Consider the following 20,836-nt stretch of genomic DNA (forward strand, 5'->3'; position numbering starts at 1 on the left):
AAGGATATTGTTGGGGGGGGGGGGGGGGGAGAGCACAGACACAAACCAACGTACGCCACTTGCACTCGAGTGTCAAGTAAAATCCCGTCGTTGTTGTTGACATTCCAATCCACTCATTCGAGAGCTCCGCTTCGAAATAGACGCATTAATGGTGGGAACACTTTATCCTTCCGCTCACAACACGCAAGCTTTTGATGTTTAATGTCGCTACTTTCTGCTCTTCTCTCTCTCTCTCTCTGCAACAGATTAATCGTTAACAAACAGCGGACTCCAGAGTATCGCATCACAATGGCATCCACCATGACCACTTATCGCCATCTCTCGTTGGTCGCGCTGCTGGTGTTGTGCCTCGTAACGAGTCCAACCGAAAGCCGGTACCGGGAGAAGGACGCCAAGAAGGGTAAAGGAGCGACAGCGTCACAACAGCAGCAACAGCATCACAATATGCCACCGATGGTGATTCCATCGCCACTGATGAACCTGTGCTCGGGCGATCGAGAGATGAAGCTGGTGTGCCACTGTTCACCGGACGATCCGCACGTTAAGGCACAGAAAGCGAACTGTTGGATCTTTAGCAAAGAGCTACCACGGAAGGACGCCAACTGGCTCGCTTTCCAGACGCAGTCAACGCTCGAGCAGCTCAAGATTACGGTGCAGAAGATCGGCAACCTGGCGTACATACCGTCCGATGTGCTGCACACGCTCAAGTACCTCCGGCAGCTGACGATCGAGTACGGTGTGATACCGGACCTGCAGAACTATGCGTTCGGTAATTTGACGGAACTGCGCAACGTGACGCTGCACAAGAACCAGATCCGGTTGGTGCATCCGTTTGCGTTCGCCAACCATCCCCATCTGGAGGAGATAAATCTCGAGAGGAATGAGATCCTCGAGCTGGACAAGGAAGCGCTGGTGCATTTGCCCGCTCTGCGAAAGCTTAATCTCGATTTCAACAATCTGACGATGCTGCATGACGATGTGTTTGTGTTTTTGACGGGGCTGGATGAGTTGAAGCTCGAATCGAATCAGATCAGCGTACTGACGCGTGAGATTTTTAAGGGTTTGGGTAATCTACGGATACTGAAGCTGACCGCCAACAGTCTCAGCTTCATCGGTGATACGATCTTTGCGGAGTTGTGGAGTCTTCAGGAGCTCGATCTTGACCACAACCAGATAGAGGTATGTACGGAACGAGCCTCAATTAGATCGATGATGTGTCTCTCTCCCTCTCAACATCTCTCTCTCTCTCTCTTTTGTTGTGATACAGAAACTGTCAGCCCGAGCGTTCGATGGGCTGAACAATCTGCGGAAGCTAAACCTCGAGAACAATCGGTTGAAGCGGTTGGAACGGGGCATCTTTACCGGCGTACCGGCGGTGCTTAACCTCAATCTCAACTCCAATCAGCTGGAAACGATTACCTACAACAACTTCCTGCCACTGATGGACAACCTCGTCAACAGTACGGCCATTCTTCATCTCAAAGGTAAGCCGGAACCGGTTCATCGGTCACACGAACACGTGCCCAACCCAATTAGTGCTCTCCGTTTGGTCTTGGTAGCCGGGGCGGGGTCTTTTATTTTAGTGCCAGACCCGGAACTTCAAACCGAGACTGGAAGAAAGAGAGGGAGAGAAAGAGAGCTGCACTTTAGGCACTTGGGGTGATTGGGATTCATTTGGAGCTCACTGAAGGGCTAAGCGTCTCCAAAGACGCACGAAACACCAAGCTGGGGCATTGAAAAAAGGGGTAGAGAAGGGAAAATGGAGCAGAGGGAGGCAATTGGAGGGACTCCTTCTCGAGGGTCCCGCAGCAAATACAAAACTTGAACGACTTCACTGCGTCCGGGCGTTTCAATCAGAAGCGCTCCCCGGAGAGAGCTTAAGGGGTTGGGATAGTCTTGTTTGTTGGATAAAATTTTATCATCCCTCCCATCCCCCTCACCCCACTACACCTCTTCTTGCGCTTCACTTCACTACGACTCCACAGCATTGAGTTTGATGGTAAGGTTTTTGGGAAGCTGGAAATGGAGTTTTTCTTTTCCGAAAAGTTCTCCCGAACAAAGCCTGCCGTGGAACTATTGTAGCCGTGTGGCCGTGGTCTCTGCGGAGCGGAGAGAACATAAAAAGCTAATTCTTAGTGCTCCATCCGATCAAACCGATGGTCCGATGGTGCAGATAAGCCAGGAAAGGGTCGAGAGCACTGTGCACTGTGGCCAGAGGCATCCAGTTATTCAATTTTATTGCTCGTTCTGCCCCCCCCCCCCCCCCCCCCGCTCGTTGGAGAAAAGGTTTGCGAACGCTGGTGACATTAGCAAACATAAGGTCATGTCACCCAAGGGGTGGGGGGGGGGGGGGGAGAAGGGGTCCGGTGGTCCGGTTAAAATTACCGGAACGCTTGCCCTGGGCCGTGCGAGCGTGCTGGAGGCAATTAGAGCCGGTCCTTCGGTCCGGATAATTGGATTTGGGGCGAAAGGAGGTGCAAGAGCCAGCAAGGAGCCAACAATTGAAATGTATACTTTATGATGATGATGAAGACCCATACCGCCCTTGGCGGTGCCTGTGTGTCTGCGTGTGTGTTGTTTAATAATTTGAAAAATTCGATAATCTACTCCTGCACGATGAGGAATGCTATTAACCGTTAAGCTGTACGCATACGAGACACTGCGAGGCTGTGATGATTGCATATGCTAATAACGAGTAACCCACAACGCCCCGTCGGGGGGACCATCCCTTTCTTTCTCTCCCGGCTCTCGGGTAAAGTAATTTATCGCTTGGAACCCCTTTTGTCCGGGAAGTAATTTATTTATTGAAGTACTTCTTGGAGCTTGCTGAAACAGCCGCCAGCAACAGACAGAACATCAAAGAGCATTTCAAGTGACCACCACCTCCACCATACGCACCTCCAGATGACAGTATTCTCATTGGATGTCCATGTCGAAAGCACGCGACAGAAAGAAACAAAAATGGGAAGCGAAAAACCGATGGCACCGATGATGCAAATGATCCAAACAATTATAGACCGCTCACGGCCAGAAAGATGTATATTCATGTGTGCCTGGGACCCCGTTTCGACGATGGAAAATGGTGGTAGTGGCGGGGGAAGTAATGCATAATTTGCAACTTCATTCATTCATTAAACACATTATTTGCAAGTCAACGGACCCCCGGTGCGGCAGGATGATGGGTCAAGCGGTGGTCAAGCGATCACGCAGGGACACAGCAAACACATTCTGCGTCAATATTATAAATTGCTGCCACAGAACAGCGAGAGAGAGAGAGGGAAAGAGAGAAAAAAGAATGAATGGGAGTGCTGGTGGTGCTGATGTGTAATTATATTTTTTTAATTAACAAACATAACACTTTTGCGACCCTGTGGCCACCACCCCGAAAAAAGGGGGGGCAGACGGTTGATCACTTTTTGAAACACATCACTCTCGTTGCGCGCCATGGAGACCATGGACTTGGACATTGAAATGGGTTCCCACCGTCGTGAATTGAAAACTTTTCCCACCAACACACGACCAAGCTCGGCCGGCTACCGGTTCGTAAAGGACTCGTAAGGCCTCGGTACATCAATCACAATTACCCGGGAACTCCCGGGATCTGCTCTCGCTCCATTGCATGGCCACATGGACTTGGACTGTCACTTCTGCTGGACGGACAGACCGACAGATCGGTACCTACCTACTCCTACCCCTGGAAAATGGTGTGTCTCTATCTAAAGTGATGCGTAGCGTTGGCCACAAGCTAGAACTGGCCAAAAAGGACCAAACAGGACAGAAACCTTAGTGTAATACACAGCAAAAATGAACAAAGTCCCAAAAAATGGTGAGGGGAAAACGATGAATTCACCCCAAAACTGCCATCAATCATCGTATTCATTAGCTGGGTACTGGGTGCCCCCGCTCTCCCGCACTCCCGCTCGTTTCTTTTTCTCTCCGGGGGTCCCAGTCTCGCAGGACATACTTTCGGAGTTCATTTAAATTTTCATTAGCCGTAAAAGCTAAATAAACTTTCGTCCTCCTTCCACTTGCAAGTCGCCTACAATCCGGTTGTTCCGGATGGTTGTTGTTGTTGTTGTTGATGTACAACCGCAAGGTAGGCAAGGTCACTGCGGGGGGGGGGGGGGGCTCATGGGAGAAAGAGGTTTAGAGCTTTTCCGGGGATTTCCGGCGGCGGACAGGTGAAAAGTTGTTCTACCAGGTCCAGCCAGCTCCGCTCGCAAGCTCGCAGCTGCTAATGATGATTTACGTCAAGTGTGAAGCGTCTTGTGATGAAGCAACGTGGAAGCAGCCTGGAAGCATTTTCATTCCGGCCCCACCAGCTTCCAATTCACTGACGAGCGATTGAAGTATCGGTTGAGGACAGGAAGCAGAAAGCTGGTGCCCACGGGGGGAAGCAACCGAGGCTGTATTAATACCCAACATTGTTCGGTCATTACAAGGCGCTCACAGCTCGAACGTTGTCGGGATTTGTTGAGAAATTAGTGGCCCTGGCTATGCCTGTGGTCGCGAGACTTAAATCAATCATTTTATGAGTACCACCCCCCTTTGTGTGTCCCGAAGAAGCGGGTGGCGGGTAGTTAAAAACTTGTCGGTCGAAGCAGCCGTCAGGGAGTCAATTTAACTTCTGCACTTCGACTGCAACCCGTCGACAACTGGCGGCGATGGTAAGCGATTGAGAAAATTATCTGAAGCCAAATACACAGCGGCTGGAGGCGCGGAGTAGAGAAGCTCGGAAATGGCCAGCACCAGCTGCGCCGTGGCAAACTTCGATTGAAAGTTGCAGCGTACGGAGAGAAAGGGGTGATGTTTCAGGATTTATTGATGGATTACCGACCTGACACCTTTAACCCCCCCGCCTTCTGCAGCGCACCAGCAGCACAAACTGCAACTTTTGCGGCACCAAATAGCTGCCCGAAGCGAAAGGAGGCGAAAAGTGTTTGGAAAGTAGCTATTTTCGCCCTTTTTCTTCCGGCGACTCGGTATTTTGACTTTCGCGGACGGCGCTTCAATCATGTCGTGGCCCGAAACGAACGGGCTAGAGCGAACGGTAGCCGCAGTCGAGAGCCGTCGCTCAAAAATGCGCTCGCGTAAACTCACGGACACGCTTCCGTCAGCTTCCGGGACGGGCATGGACACGGGCGCACACCCGTATGCGGCAACCTGTCAAGGGGCTGTCAAGAAGTTGGCTAAACAGTTGGTTGCCGGTTGCGCACACCTCAAGGATCGCAGGCGCCTTTCGGTGTTGCGTTTGGTGTACCACGATCCACGTCGATGTCGACGATGTTTGTCGGTTTATCTTTTATTCAGACGCCTGCCGGGTGCCCGTCTAGTGTTCTAGGAGTGCTGCGTGCGTGGCAGTAAGGACGTGCCTTCAATAGAACTTTGAGCACCGAATCTTGGACCCTTTCTGGTGGGAAATGAATTTTAGAGGTGTGCAATAACTTAAAAACTGATCCCGAGAACGGTTTTCGACGCTGCAAAGTGGTTGAACATGGCTGTGGAACTTCTGTGAATGAAGTAGCCACTTCGGAGCTGTTCATGAAGTGTAGATGAAGTGAGTGCGACCTGTTTGACAGGTTGACATGTCCTCTATTCGACCTCGATAGTGCCTGCACCGCTCAACCGCTACCTGCCACTGACAGCGCACGGAGTACTAGATCATTGGAAGAACATTCTAACATGTTGTTCCATCTGTTGTTGACGGCGTACTAAGGGACAAGGCGAAGACGGGCGGAACAGTTGAATTCAATGCTAATAGACCGATGGAAGTTTTGAACTTCAATTCAAAGCAACTAACACTAGACATCATTTTCTCTGCCTCTCTCCCTCATAGACAACCGGTTCATCTGCGACTGTCGACTGCTGTGGCTGTTCGATCTGCGCAACAGCACGAAGAACGATGTGCTGCGGCAGGCACTCCAGCAGATCGAATGTTTGCACGACTTTAAGGGAACTTCCCTCATCTACGGTGGTCCAGTGCCACCGCCAGCACCACCGAACCAGCTGCTGCCGAACCATCTAAAGGACTACGGTCGCGGCCCACCACACGAGCTGATCATCGACAATGATTACTACGACGAGACGGGTGGCCATCATCGGCCACCGAAGCCTAGTGTGACCATTCAGAAAAAGTTCAGTTCGTCCCGATCGGCAGGTGATGGTGGAAGTGTGGCCGCTGCTGCCGGTGCTGGTGACAAGGCGACCGAAGCTGTTCTACAGACGGTGAAGCTGATGAGCTTGCGAAAGGACACGATCCTGCCTTGCCCCAAGGAGCTAGACGAACCGACCGAGCTGCCACTGTCCCGGGAATCCATCGGACTCGATATGGGTTGGCGATCGTCGGTGACGGCCACGAGTGCCGCTGCCAGATCGGACCGGTTTCCTGGCGGGATGATGCTACTCGGTCTAATCTTTGGTAGTGTCCTTCCCCAGTTCACATCCTACGTCCGATCGCTGGCGGTATGTTAGTGGTATTCCGACGACAGGTGCTTCACCAGTGCTCTACACTCTAGTTCCGTTCGCAAAATTTCAAGATAAGAAGCTGACTCACTGATTGTGTCCAAGACAAGGTAAACATCCGCTATTCCGTTACTAAACCGCGTTACCGTTAGGTTTCCATTTGTTTCCTCATCGTGAGCCACTGGAGCTGTTGAGAGTCTGTTGTGGAGGAGCACTAATACTACTACTAATACTACCAGACAAGCCGCCCGGGGGATATTTGATCCTTTGGGGGCGAGTTGACGATTGTAAATAATTATCATTTATCAATTACTGCGATGGCTGAGGCTGAGGCCGAGGAAACAAAGGAAATTCAAAGTAGATAAATAAAAATCATCTAGAGGGAAAAACGAATTTACAAAAAACAAAACAAAACCAAACATACAGAATGGCACCCAGCAAACAAAAATTATGATCGAGATGTGCATGTGTCGAACCCCACAAGTCCCTCCCACAATTTACCGCTAATTTAGGTGGTCACGCAGCTCACCAGAAGCGAGCCCCTCAGAGCACATTGCGCTCTGTCCTGTAAATAGACACAAGTATTTGAGCGTAAAGGGGACGGGAACTACAGCACACAAAAAGCTCTTAGCACAATGAAACTGTCCGATTGACCAGATGTGTGGCATGCCACGCACGCACACATACACAAAGACCCCGTCCTTCGAACAACTACTCGATGTAAATATCCAACACGAACGCGAACTGACCTGGCGGATCGAAGGGATGCAATCCACTCTATCCACGTTGTCCACTCAATCATTCATGCGCTCCGTACATCATTGTCCAACCAACCATCTAGCGAATGACGACACCTCCGGTGGAACCTTCTGTGAGTGGTGTTAAGCTGTTGGTGCAACCATTTTACAATCCAACTGAAAGCCAAGCCGGAGAAGGATTTGTCACTGGGCTCACTCGCGTCCCCCTGGAGCTAGCTGGAAATGTGATTATCAGAAAGTAGAAGGAGCGTAAACAGGGACTCTGGGACGTTTTTTTTATCGTCCACCAGTAAACTGGCAAATGGTTTATGCTTCTCCAGCATCGCTCTCTCTCTCTCTTCTGCTCCTTTCAGCTGATGCATTAGCATTCCAGCTTGTAGCCATTTCGCTGTTTAACATCATTTTACATTTTCTCGCTCTCTCCCTTTCCCTCACTCCAACCCCTTTTTGAGGGCCCTCGGTACCGTTGACAAGGGTGCCACAAGAAACAACCACCCGGCCCAGGGGCGTTCCTTGTGGCTTGTACTGAGAGAACTTTTGATTTCCGAGCAAATCGTTAGCTAAGCTATTTGATTAATTAAACACACATGCCACCAGTGAGCGACACTCTCGCAGTTACTTCGCACGAAATGGAGCTCCCGAAATGGGTTACCCGGAAGTGCCTCTTTGGCAGCTCATCAACCCCTGTCCCAACCCCAGATGAGGGGGTTCGCGACATGAAATTAACTTTTTCCCTGCATCCCCCGTCCTTATGGCCGTTAACCCATGTTCACTGCTCCGGTACTCATGCTCTGACGTGCTGCTGTTGCTGGAGCTAGGGATGGAGCTGGAAAACATCCATTTCCACCCCTGCCGACGGGGGGAGAGGGGGGACCGACAACGAATCATGTCATCAAAAACCGTAATTTACATGCTCGCGCCCGGTGACGACCCAAAAGTGGCGCACACCATTATGTGCACCGTCGACACCGTCGGCGCTTGCCCCACGGAAATCCGGACGAGTCCGGGGCGTATGCAACAACACACACCAGTCCCCCTTGCTGCTGGTCGTAGTGAATGATCGCGGAGCCTTCATCGTGTAGGCGCTACCATAATAAAAAAAAAAAAACTGGAGCCCCCCCGGATCCGGTGCCTGGGCGAAAGAAGGCCCAAGAAAACGGGCCCAGCCACCCCTCGGCATGTTCAACAGACTTCCGGAAGGCAGCCGGTTGCGCTCGCTCGCTGTTAATAAAATAACGAAGTACGTAAGCGCGCACACGTTTAACTGCATCGTAAAAAGTGTAAAACGAGAAAACATAAACCAACCACCCAGCACCCCTTCATCCCCTGGTAGAGTTCTTCCTTTTCCCAGTTTGCTAGACGCGCGGCAAAGACTGAAGACCGAAACGTTGGGCGCCTTGGTGGCCAGCGATTGCATAAAGCAGATGAAAAGGCTTGCACGCTCGATGTGAACACCGTGTTGAAGGCACGGGTGAATGTGTGCGCCTGGAGTCACCCTCAAACCACCTCCTTGGTTATGTGATCGATACTTATTTGGAAGCATCTCCATTTGCGTGTGCGAAAGTGAGTGTTAATCTAAAGAAGCAAAAGAGAGAGAGAGAGAAGAGGAGGGCACCCTGGGAGTGTCTTCATTAGCGAGACGTTCCTCCATCCGTTTCCTTCCTGCGCTGGCTGGTGTGAATCTGCGGGCCTCGGCAAAAAGTACCGGAAAGAAAATTAATATTTAATGTACGCCACGCACCCTAGCGGCAGGATGTTACTCTCGCTGCTGCTGCTGCTGCTGATGCTGCGGAACTTGGGAACTTGAACGAACTTTTGCCAGCCAAGTCGAGGCCTAGAAGAGCAAAAGAAAGAAAGAGAGAGAGAGAGAGAGAGAGAGAGAGAGAGAGAGAGAGGAGAAAAAGGAGATAAGGAAATGGCCTGGTGGGGGGAAAGGTGGCACCACAATCAACCGCGTGCGTGGTGGTGCATTTCCCGCTGGGAAAATGGGAAGTTGATTTGCCCGTTTCCGGTTTTAGGATACACAATCAAGTTAAGGGCGCATCCCGCGCGTTCTGATTCCCTTCGGTGTGGCCCCAGTGTGCGCGAGGCACTAAAAATTCACCACCTCTCCCTTCCTTTCCCTGTTTATTCCGCAGCCCTGTTTTCCAGGCGCGCAGCAGTCTTTGGGACCGCTCGGCGTAATTGCTTCAACAGCCCGAGACCGAGACCGAGAAGTAGACGATCGAGTAAAAACGAATGAAAAGAAAATACCGGAGGAGTAAGAGAGACAGAGAGAGAGAATGAGAGGAATGGATGGCAGTGGCAGTGAACATAAAACTAGCGCACCCAATTAGTAGTCGAGAGTGTAATCTGCGTAATTGAGTGTAATCACATTACGCCAGGGAGTTTGCCTGCCAGCCAGCCAGCCATCCGGCCATCCGACCATGCCAGTAACGCGGAACCGAACCTAAGCCCTCGGACTATTGGCAGACGATTGGCGTTGTTCCTTGCGCCGGTGCGGTCTGAGATCGGTTTCGGTTTTCTTTTCGGGCTGCCACGGGAAACTTTTCCCAGCCCAGACTTGGGCAACAGGGATTTCCAAGGGGTGGTGAGGGAACCTAGGGAGACCTCCCAAAGTTCAAGTAACGAAGATTTACGAGCCCTAAGGTCGCCTCGAACCGGGAGGTGAATCTCACGCTCTCTATCTCGCCGTGGCTCCATTTTACTTTCTGTGTGTCCTTGGGAGTGGACCGGATGCGGCTGGGATTCTTGGCAGTGTGTGATGATGAATATGGTTCCATGAGAGAGACCCTCCGCCGAAATGGGAAACCCGGCGAACCGACAATTCCAGATCGAAACCGGATCGAAGGTCGTCCGGTCGGTCGGGATGATATATAATTAAAGGACATTCTTGCCAGATGGTCGAAGTGTATGTGTGTGCGTGCGCGTGTAGGTGTGTCAGCATCTTCACAGAGTTTATAAGATTATCAAAAAAACAGGCAACAAAATGGAAAACCAGCCTCCACGTCCATCATTTTCCCTAGTCCGCTCGTCGCTTTAAGAATCTCGTACCACAACCACCAAGCTTTCTCTTCTGTACATACTGTATAAATGTGATTCTAGATGTGCGCCCCAATACCCCGCCTCCGCACCCAGTAATATGCCATCCCCTCGGCCCATTTAGAGAAGATCCTCGGTTAAAGAAAAATGAGAAAATCTTCGGTTAAAGATAGGTAACAGCCGGGGAGGGGAAGCATGGCACTAGAACGATCGATCGATCGAAGATTGGAGCTTACAACCGATCGGCTGCTGCAGGTTGGTGCGCTAAGGCAGGCCAACAGAACTTACAGAGAACAGAGAACATCAACCAAACACCTTCGTTCCACCATTATGTCCTCGAAGAAAAATAAGAAACACAAACAATCGAATTACACATTCACACACGGGGAGAAATCGTGCTCGCGATAAGGTGCGGTGGGCTAAGAGGGGGAATCAGAAATTCATCAACCGAGAAGCCTGCTGGATCGATTCAGAGGGCTCGCGAATCCCGATTCTAGGACCTTCTCCTCGTAAAAAAACTCATTTCCCCGATGAGCCATTAACAAAGAAAATTAATGAAAATACGCGCCAAAGATTTATGTGAAGATAAAACAGAGAGAGAGAGAGAGAGAGAGAGAGAGAGAGAGAGAGAGACCGAGAGAGAGAGATAAAAAGAGAAAGAATGATGTCACAATCACACAAGCAGCCATATGAGAAAAATAAATCGTAACTGCGACAAGTAGGCCATGGCACAGGATCGTAGGCGAAGGCACAACATGGCGGTCATGGTGGTCTGGAAATGAACTTGTACATTTTTTTATGCTTCAAAGATGTCCTTAATTCGAGTAAGTTTAGTACACTAACGGAACAAACGGAAAAATAAAAACCATAATTTGATCTAAAAATGTCCAAACACCGCGTGTCGTCATGGTTCACCATCAGCACCATCACCATCCCCACAATAGTGTCCTCATTCCGTGTGTGAATCGCAAACACATGCCTTACTCATCGCTTTACTTAATGGAATTAAATTGCAGTCCTCGGTGGCATTCAGCAAATAAGCTTCACTGTGTTGTCACTTACCTCGTTGTCACATCCTTTCCTCAGGTCGCAGAATGAGTAAGACATCGTTCTCGTTGTCCCCGTTGTCCTCATCGTCGTCGTCGCCATCGTTGAAAGCAGCAATTAGCTAGCAGGAATTGAATTGATGTTTTACGAGGAGAAACACGAACGTTTCCCACCCACTCGGGCGGTTTTAATCAAATTTACCCGAAACTGATTGCCACTTAATCGCTTCCCCCCCCCCGGGCGCGGTCCTCTCCGATGCTCTAGATATTATTCAAATTGATCCAGTTGAAGCCTGGAGGCTCTTTTCTATCGATCGGCAGTTCAGTCCAGTCCAGTTGAGCGCGTAAGTATGTGTTTAACTTGAGTAACTTTAGGTCGATGAGGATAAGGTCCAGTCCAGTCCATGACAGCGCTAGAGACAATCCATTACCGCTCCAGTGGGGGGTCCAGGAGGTGGAGAAAAAGAAGAAGATTAAAATTTATAATCCATCCACCAAACCACCCTCCCACCGCTACATAACACCATGCGGGGCTGGTCGGACGGATCACTCTCACTCTTCTTCGCAGTTTGCTTTGTTCTCGGTCCCTCCCTTCCATGGCCCAATCATGGCTGGTCAACAAGGCCAAAGCCCAGAACTGGGTCCTGAAACTGCTCGAGTCATGGGGAGTGCGGAGGCGGTTCTGCGTTTTAGAGGGAGTCCAAAGTTCCCGGGCTGGTTGCGCACCGAGCTTCCGCAGAAAAGTTTTGAATCTCGTCCCCAGAGGAGAAGAAGGAGAGCAGAGGGAAACGGGGGGGTTGATGATGGGCGTCTTGGGGGTAGCATGTTTTCTAAATTAACCTTCCAGGCCCCCTCGCTACCACCCACCAGGGAACAATAGCGAGCGATGAATGCGAAGCCAATGCCCCGCAGAAGATGCTCTTTCTCCAGCTTCCGTCTCCGGTTTCCCGGAGTGATTTTCTACCATTTCCTCGCTACCAGGTGTTTTCCTGCTTAAACTTCGACGTCATAAAGAAAGAGGGAGGGGGGAGGGGGCTTAAAGATTTTTCCTCCTTTTTCCGGAAACGCTGGATGCTGAGTGCTAATGGGCTGAATCGGTCACTAATGTGTACTTAATATGATTTTCACAAATTTATGTTCCTAAACTGGCTGAACCTCACTTTTCCCTGGCCATATACCATTTCCACCGAAAAGCAAAACTATTAAAAAGCTTAATTGACGCGCATGCTTTTGCGAACTCCTCCCCTGGGGGCAACATGAGTGCCTTTGCTAATTTGCTCTGCCAGAGTCTATGTTGCAGTGCATGCCGAGGGAAAGTTGTGCCCAAAAACCTCCAAAAAAAGACTGCCAGACCAAACCATTACGGATGATATGCTAAACATGCTCCTACGCCAGATCCCGGGAACCTCGTCGTTGCAATTCGAGAATCCGAAAAATGCAGACACGAAAGGAAAGTGAGTGAAGAAGGTAAATAAAGGCAAACAGAACCAAACGTGAATCGTTGCGGGTAAATCGGGTCCACCGGTGTCGGTCGCTCGTGGAGTCACTCGTTTGGTCAGTTTGCTAGTTTTGCTCCGGGATTAATATAATTTGCAAAATGGGAAAAGTTTTGCGAGCCAATTTAATTTTCTCCAGCCCATGAGTCCCCTGAGGCGCCCCCCCGGGAGAAAATGTTCGCTTCACTTTCGCTAACACGACGTGAGCACTTGACATGGCGAAAGGTGACCACACATACCGACCCGTCCGATCGTCCGCTGTGTCTCTTTCATCTGGCCGTTGGAAATTGGAAATGAGGACGTAGTGCCTCCTGTTTCCCTTCTCTACTCTCTCTTCCATTGCGCGCACCGCCCAAAAAGAATGAAGTTTCATTACCAGAATTCGAAAAAAACTAAAAAACAAAAAAAAAGGACTCAAAATGGCCTCCACCATCATGAGAAACTTTAGGGGAACCCCTCATCCTCCCCCCCTCCCCGCCTTCCGCCCAACTAACGGCCACTAACACGGCAAACGGTAATGATGATTATGTTTATGAGGTGCTGAGAAGTGATGAACAAAAGAGAAAAAAAACGAAAAAAGCCTCGCCCAAAATGGCCGACCTGGTACGTGCAAGTTCCGTGCGGCAAAACACATTCCACATTCGCTGGTGTGGTCCCCACGGCGCCTGGCCACCTTTTTGCATCGTTAATCTGGCGTAGGATTTGCAATTTGTGGTCCTCCCATCCTCCTCCCGTCTTCCTTCCCTTCTCAAAAAACCTATGACTTTCCTCACGTTTTGGCCCTCATCAAAACCAACAGCCTGCAACTCCACGCCAGCGATGGGAGGTGCAGCGAGCAACTTCATAGTCTTTAGGGGTGAAAAAGGGAGCAGCACCAGCACTGCCACCACCATTACCAATCGGTTAGGCAGCGCATGCCAGGCTGCTAGCAAAAACATCAAAGCAACCGGGGCAACCATGGAACTGTGGCTTCGACATGGCATCCGCGCGAAAAATGGCGTACGGTATGGCGTACGGCCCGACTCCCGGCTACGTTTCTAGAAAAGCCCGTTGGAACGAGTTCCCGGAATCGTTCGTCGAATATTTCATTAGCACTAACCTCCCACAAAATCCACGAGACGGGACGGTTTGCACCATTTTTCCGCCAGAGTGCATCCGGGCGGATGAATCTCGCCCGGGAAACCAGGTACCTGGTTGTAATTTGCGCGCTCCCGGTTCGTGGCTGCTAGTGAGTCATGCATGTAGGTGCCTCACCGGGGGGGAGAGGAGGGATACATTCGCTTCCCAATCCCCGCTCTGACCCGGTACTGGCCACCATTTCGCTTCTAATGATTTCGGTTTCGTGGCTGCCGTTGACAGCGGTTCTGACGGCTGGACGCTGGAGTTGAAACGCGTACGGGCTGGGAATTGGGATATTACTTTGGGCCAAAACAGTTTATCCACATGACCATCGGCATCTGTAGTGGTACAGGAATTCCGAAATGGGCGGACCACGGCTGAGGTCCTCTCGGACGCAACAAATTAAAGCGCAGTAAATCACGCAGAGAACGTGCGTCCTCGAACCATTAATACACTCTTATCGACAAACCACGCTCACTGGCTTCATTATCATCCATTTTTGACCCTCGGGGGGGTAAATGACCGATTTAAAAGGGTCAACGCACGGCAGAGTGGGTGGCCGTAATTATTGTAACATTTACCCGATTCGATCCATTTGTGAAGCAGCAGAGGAGGAGGAGGAAAATGAAATGGAAGGAACGAAACGAGCGGACAAATCATATCAAACTCGCGAGCATCGCTGGAGAAGAATTGCTACACACGCATACGGCATACGCGGGCACATAAATCATGTCCAAGTCGATGGAGACCGGGGTGGCAATAAATAAAAATAATTTGAATTATTCACTTCACAGCGAAGCGGAGACCCTTTTTGGGGATGACTTCTGGATTCGGTGGTTCCGGGGTTCCTGCAGTGTGCCCTGCCTTAAACTCTCGTGGGCATGGCCTGGTTTGGTCACTTTTTGGACGGTCACCAATGGTGGGGTAACAAACGGGGAATTCCCGCTCATTTTTCCAGGAGTGGCAAGCACCGCAGGGGGGATGAATATTTATTGTGACAGCAAATAAATGGCTGGATATTAATATTTGTATTTCCAGCATCCACAGTCATTCCAGTTCCTCGGTGGCGTTCCCCTGCCCTGTAGCATAAATCCCGGAAGTGGAGTCCCGAAATGTCGGCTGTATTAATCCACTTTCAGGGGGGGCAGACGAGAGTTTAACCTAATGAAGCGATCGTCAACTTCAATCCCTGATAGACAACGCGAGCGCGAACGACGAATGACGGTGTTCCGATGGTGTTGTTCCGGGATTCATTGGTGATCCTAGTGAAGAATGGCAAGAACGTGTCAGGAGGTAAAGAAACGAAAGAAAACGTCCACCAATCTGGCATGTCAGTCAGATTTTACGCCTTAATTAATTATTTGTTCTCTGGTGCGCATGGGATGATGATTTATGAAGCCGGCTGCGTGCTTGGTGGATCTTCCACTGTACATCAGCATAGCATGTGGGTGATTGATTGAGCGATATGTAAAGTCACTTCATACACGATAACGCACAACACCTTACCCGTGGCCCTGGATGCTTGCAGAAATTAAATATCATTCACCGGACGTACCGGCGGATTAATTTGAATTCTGTAACCTGAAACGAATCCTGTCCTGAAAGCTGAAATGCTGGGTCACGCCGGTCATTTTATTGCCACTTTTTTTTATTTCTTTAAATTCCCCCAAATTCCCAATAAATAATAATATTATTCGAATGACGTAAACGGAGGCACCGGATCGGTGTTGATCGGTTCCGTGTCGTCCGTGTCCGTGTCCGTGGTGCCGGAACCATCGTACGCTGCGTAGTACTCCTGTTCGTACGACGTGTCCTCGTCGGATGATGGCGCGCCCTCGATTCGGTGGTAACTGTGATGGTGGTAGTGATGACTCTTGTGATGGTGATGATGATGGTGATCCTTCCGGAAGCGCACCATGATCCGGGTTCGCTTCAGGCTGTAGTAGTGTCCCCGGAACTCCTCCCAGTACATTCCCATCTTATCGTGCGAGTACTCTTTCCGGTAGGCTCCGTTCAGATTGCTGCAAATGACGCCCGTAAGCGATTGTTTTTAGTCTATTTCGGCCTCTAATATCTCTGCCTGTGCCCTACCTATCACCACAATCCTTGTACCACCAACCACCGTGGCTCTCCTTGGCACAGTTCAGCTCATGCGATCGATCATTGTCCCGATTGAAGGTCGAGAAACCCATACCGTCGGCACTGTGCAGCGAGTTGCCTGCTGTTCCGACGTAACCGTGCAGCTTCGAGATCTTGTAGTTGTCCTTCTCGCCCTCAATACGGAAGTACTTATACTTGGCGTACACGAACTTCCCCTCAAAGTCCTCGAGCAGTATCAACAGCTCGCACTCACGGTGCAACATCATCTGGTAGATGTTCTCCAGCCCCAGCCAGTACTCACCGTACCCGAAGTAACCGAACCCATGCTTGTAGTGGTTCCACGGCCGGAAGAAATTCTCCCTTCCCTCGTACCGGTTCTGGATGACAGTCCAGGCGTTCTGGCCAAAGTCGAGACTGCACAGCACGTACATCGACTTCGTCACGTTCATCGACACCTTGTACACGCCCGTCTTTACAATTCGACGATCCTGGCACGAACTGTACGTGATCTCGTCCAGCTCCTCCAGCGGTGGTAAGTCAGGCTGCGACTTGAGCGACCCCAGCCCATCGATCAAGTACTCCTTGGTGAGCTTCTGCACCGACAAGGCCTTCGCTTCACTAAGAAAGGTTAAAGGAGGGAGAGAGCAAAGGGAATCCAATTTGGAACTTGGAAGGAATCACCAGGGCACAAAATGGCCACCCAACCCACCTTAGCCCCTTCGAGATCGCCGTAGTGTAGCCCTCGAGCATGGCCAGCTGGCTCTCACTGTTGGCCAGCAAACCGCCCAGCGTCGTCAAGCTCAGGTCCACGTTGCGCAGAAGGTTTTTGGTATTCCGCAGATCAACCAGCGCCTTGAGCAGCTTATCGAACGAACCAATCACCACGAGCACCTTCTCGCGCAGTTTCTTCAACTTCATCCCGATCACTTCACAGTTACACATCGGATCTTCGCCCTGTAACCAGCGGCCATTCGCCTCGAACGGATCATCGAACCCGTACACTTCACCATGATGGTGACTGTGGTGCTTATTCTTGTGATGTTCCTTATGATGGTGCCCATGGTGGTGGTGGTGATGGCTTCTAATTGGTTCACCGAACGTCAACTCTAGTGCTGCCAGCAGGACGAAGCCCGTCACAAAGAGCAGGTACCACGTTTGCTTCATTTCCGTTCTGCTACGAAACTGCGACTGGCAGCCGTGGCGTCGGTGCCGGATGCTAGATGTACCCGAACCGTCCATCCTCTCTATCGCACTCGGCTAGACTGATGATGGCCAAATATTGGCTAATGGCGGTGGTGCCAACAAAACCGTTAGCTTTCTCTGCTAAACTCCACAACTGGTTTTGCGTATCGGAGGCTGAAAGATTGGCGGAGAATACGCCGCTGCCACACAGATATGCTTTCAAAAAAAAAAAAAGAGGAAACAGAGAAACAGAGTAACTTTCTCGAGGGGCATTTAAAACATTTTTGGTCATCATAACGAGTGAACGAACCGAACCGAACCGAAGGGCACAACACTCATGTCCAACAGGTGGTACTAGGTGAGAACGGATGGTTTTGTGGGAATTTGATTTCATAAATCATCTATCATGCCGAAGAATACCTGAACCGGATAAGAAGACAACTCGTGTGTCACGATTGATTGATTGCGATGAAAGATACTTTACGGTGTGGCGAATCGCGGCGAAACCAAAAGGAAACACGATAACACCGTAGAAAGTGTAGCCAAACGGGGACATGTGGCGACACGGAGGGAGGGGAGCTAATCAAAACAAGCCATACACGGGACATATGGTGGTGCTGGTTCCTCTCCCGGGGGGGCCAAGAAACAGGTTTCTGGAGCAGGCGAGAGTGGAATCCGGTTTCCGGAATTAACTGTCGCATACTCTCTCGGGCGCCTGCTGACGCGGTGGAAGGTGAAAAAAGATAATTTAATGATTTGGGAATCTTCCTCTCGGTCACGGGGCCACACTTCGCATTGATATGCAAATGGGATCGCGCAGCCAGCACGATCTGGGCGATCGCCATTTGTTGTCAGTCAGCGAATGCATTGGCTGACGTCAAACCCAAAGCTGCGTCCGTGTGGTGACATTGTATTTCAAATCCCGTAGAGTTCGTTGTCATTAAGAGGAGAAATTGCAAATATTGTATGATTTATGGCGAATAGCGAAGGTGTTGTGTGAGTTAGCTGATTAGAATTAATATGCTTTGGAATTCTTAATTCAATCCGTTTCTAATTTACATCAACGCCGTTAGATTTCCCACGCACAGTGGCTCCCCATTATGTTATTTATTGCAACCTGTTTTTGTAACCTACAGCCTACCTTGAATATTTAATAATTACTGCATGTTGGATTTTCCACAGTGTTCGCCAATATCAGGAGAATCGAACTGAGTAATGATCTAACTCGTAAAATCTTCAAATCTGTTGACATAAATTGTATCAAACAAGTAAATATGTCCGAACGAACACAAACATCTCCTTCACAATTATTTCAAAGCAATATTGGGAACATTCTCGAACCACAACCGTTATAGATCGGCGCTCCGAGATTCTCCAAAAGAGCTGTGCTGCTTCTGTGTAAAGCACTCAAACGATGTCCGCACCTTTGATAGCAATGCATCTGCTAAACTGAACAGCTTTCTACTGCGTTTTACGGGCCACGTCTTTCGATGACTAACCCTCAGTCGCTCCCTTTTACGGAGCACCAGAAGCATTTCCAAAATTGATATGTTATTTAATTTCCGGTTGAAAGAGTCAAGCTCTGCCTGCTCCATACAATTTGGAACAACAGGACAGGCAAAGAAAGTCTCTTACCCTCGACCTAGCACCCCGTCCACCCCGAAAGGCGAACTCATTTCGTCTAATGGAAGCTCGGTTTGGTTTCATTGTGAACAAACATCGATCAAAGGTTTCTTACCACTTACGCCTCGGTTTGCTGGCTGCCGTGGCTTACATCCGGCAGAGGGTGTTCGATTCGGGCGTTTGATGTAGTTCATGCTGTACCGAAACGCTGTAGCTGAATCCTTTTTTCATTCTCTCTTTGTGTTGGCCCCCTGTCTCTGACGGCATTCGATCTTGAGCATTCCCGGTTCACCTGTTGGCCGCCTGCTGGTGCTCGGGGCAAGCGTCTCCAAAAAACCACACGAACGGGAAAGGGGGACCCATTTGATGCTCTGCTCGCTCTGATTTACTATTTTCATATTATTTTACCGCTCCGAAAAGCTCCCACCACCATGTGTCCACCGTTTACGTGCAGTCCTGTTGTCTCGACTACGACATGCACCAAAGCACTCTTTGTTTCAACACAAAAGCATGGCCCGGTATGCAGCACGTCGTAGTCGCCCGGTACACTGACCGCCGAGTGGTTCACCAGTTGGCTGACGGTGCGGACAGTGGCCATCGAGGGGGCAACTAATTAAACCCGAATATGCCAAAAAATTGAGCACGGGACATGGAAAATATGCTCCAACTTTGTGAGTCCGTTTCTGCCAGCCAGTGGCCGAAGAAGATACACCGTTTGCTTTCGCTGTGCTCCCGGGGATGCGACTACAGTGTCCGAGTTCGAGAGGCTACAAGGACACGGGAGACTATACCGGTGCCTGCACACTATCTGGCATCTTGCGCCAAAGTGGTCACCGAGAGCTCGAGCTCGAGCTCGACCTAACCTAACTTTGCCATAACGGCCAGAGAAGCTGCTGCTGCTGTATGTGTGTCTCCGTGCCCAGAAGTTGGTTTTTGGCGTCGCAGGAATAGGTCAAAAGTGTCGTCCATTTGCTCGGAACATCATAATTGAATCGTTGGAGTCGCCGTTCTCGCCCAGACAGAGGGTCGACAGTGGCAGTCGGCCATGCATTCCATGGCACACTGTGCGCCAACTCAAAAATCCTTCCACACCGTGTCTGCCAGTGTGAGTGAGTGTACTGTCTTGCCACCAGACTACCCCGGAATGGTCGGTTGGATGGCGTCCATGGGCTACGGGAGTGGAATAATTTATCGTGTCATAATAACTGTCGAAAACTGGCCTGGCCTCTTTCCTTCACTTGTACCCCAACGCCCACTCCTGGCCCCAGCTTCCTGTGCTGGCCAGTACGAGTGACTGCAGGACACTGGCAGGATGTAAATTTGCATTCACGGCCAGGAACCACTATTACGCAGAGCACGTTACGTGTGGCCACCAGCATGCCCGGTTGGTTGAGGTGAGACGGAAAGCTTTTTCACCTCACAGCCCGACCCGGCCCAGCTGCCATTTAACGTTGGCGAGAAGATGCGAGAAGCACTTACATTCCCTTCATTCCAGGAGCAGCCTAGTCCGCTCGGTGTAATCCGATGACCGGACATCGGGTGCACTGCACTGACCGCACACACAGCTCACGGGTTATGCCGTGGGGGGAGGGGGGCTTTTTTGGTGCCGAGGGGTTCTCGGTGGCAGTAGCACTTATGACTCTGCTTTGTGACTGCAAATTCTACGATTCTACAAGCAAACTGCATAAAATGTTTCAATCAATAGTACAGATTTTAAGAAAACTATAACACAAACACAATAGAGAATATTGTTTTCGAAAACAAACTTCAGTAGCTTTGAACAAATAGTTTAATAATGAGAAAATGTTATCAATCAACAATCAATAATTGTGACACATTGAAAACAGTATTAAGCACTGTATTCAGTAATTATTGCTTAATATTTTTGTGAACAAATTATAGAGTATTTTTAGCTTCGTTTTTAAATATTATGTGTAATCATAGTAAGCATTCGCTACTACGATGGTCAGTAAACAGAATGAAAAGTAAATTGAACAACTTTTTTGTC

At 50.0% G+C, this 20,836-nt stretch overlaps 2 protein-coding genes across 3 annotated transcripts in view; one reads left to right on the forward strand and one right to left on the reverse strand.

Moving 5' to 3' along the window:
* LOC126571057 (connectin-like) overlaps window positions 1-11,110 on the forward strand; it is a 78,651-nt gene extending 67,541 nt beyond the window's left edge. For both annotated transcript variants that reach the window (XM_050229281.1, XM_050229282.1), the window contains 3 exons: window positions 246-1,179; window positions 1,268-1,484; window positions 5,837-11,110. In XM_050229281.1, the coding sequence (XP_050085238.1) occupies window positions 289-1,179; window positions 1,268-1,484; window positions 5,837-6,471 (1,743 nt within the window). In that variant the 5' untranslated portion in view covers window positions 246-288 and the 3' untranslated portion in view covers window positions 6,472-11,110. The remainder of the gene's footprint in view (window positions 1-245; window positions 1,180-1,267; window positions 1,485-5,836) is intronic.
* A 4,503-nt stretch (window positions 11,111-15,613) lies between these two features.
* Window positions 15,614-17,262, reverse strand: LOC126572548 (angiopoietin-related protein 6-like). Its single transcript, XM_050231942.1, has 3 exons — window positions 16,733-17,262; window positions 16,015-16,641; window positions 15,614-15,944 (listed from the first exon to the last, which is right to left on the reverse strand). Exons 1-3 carry the CDS (start codon window positions 17,260-17,262, stop codon window positions 15,614-15,616), a joined length of 1,488 nt encoding a protein of 495 aa, XP_050087899.1.
* Window positions 17,263-20,836: the final 3,574 nt, after the last annotated feature.

This window comes from Anopheles aquasalis, chromosome 2 (genome assembly GCF_943734665.1).
Source record: "Anopheles aquasalis chromosome 2, idAnoAquaMG_Q_19, whole genome shotgun sequence".
In the NCBI taxonomy this organism is placed as follows: Eukaryota; Metazoa; Arthropoda; class Insecta; order Diptera; family Culicidae; genus Anopheles; species Anopheles aquasalis.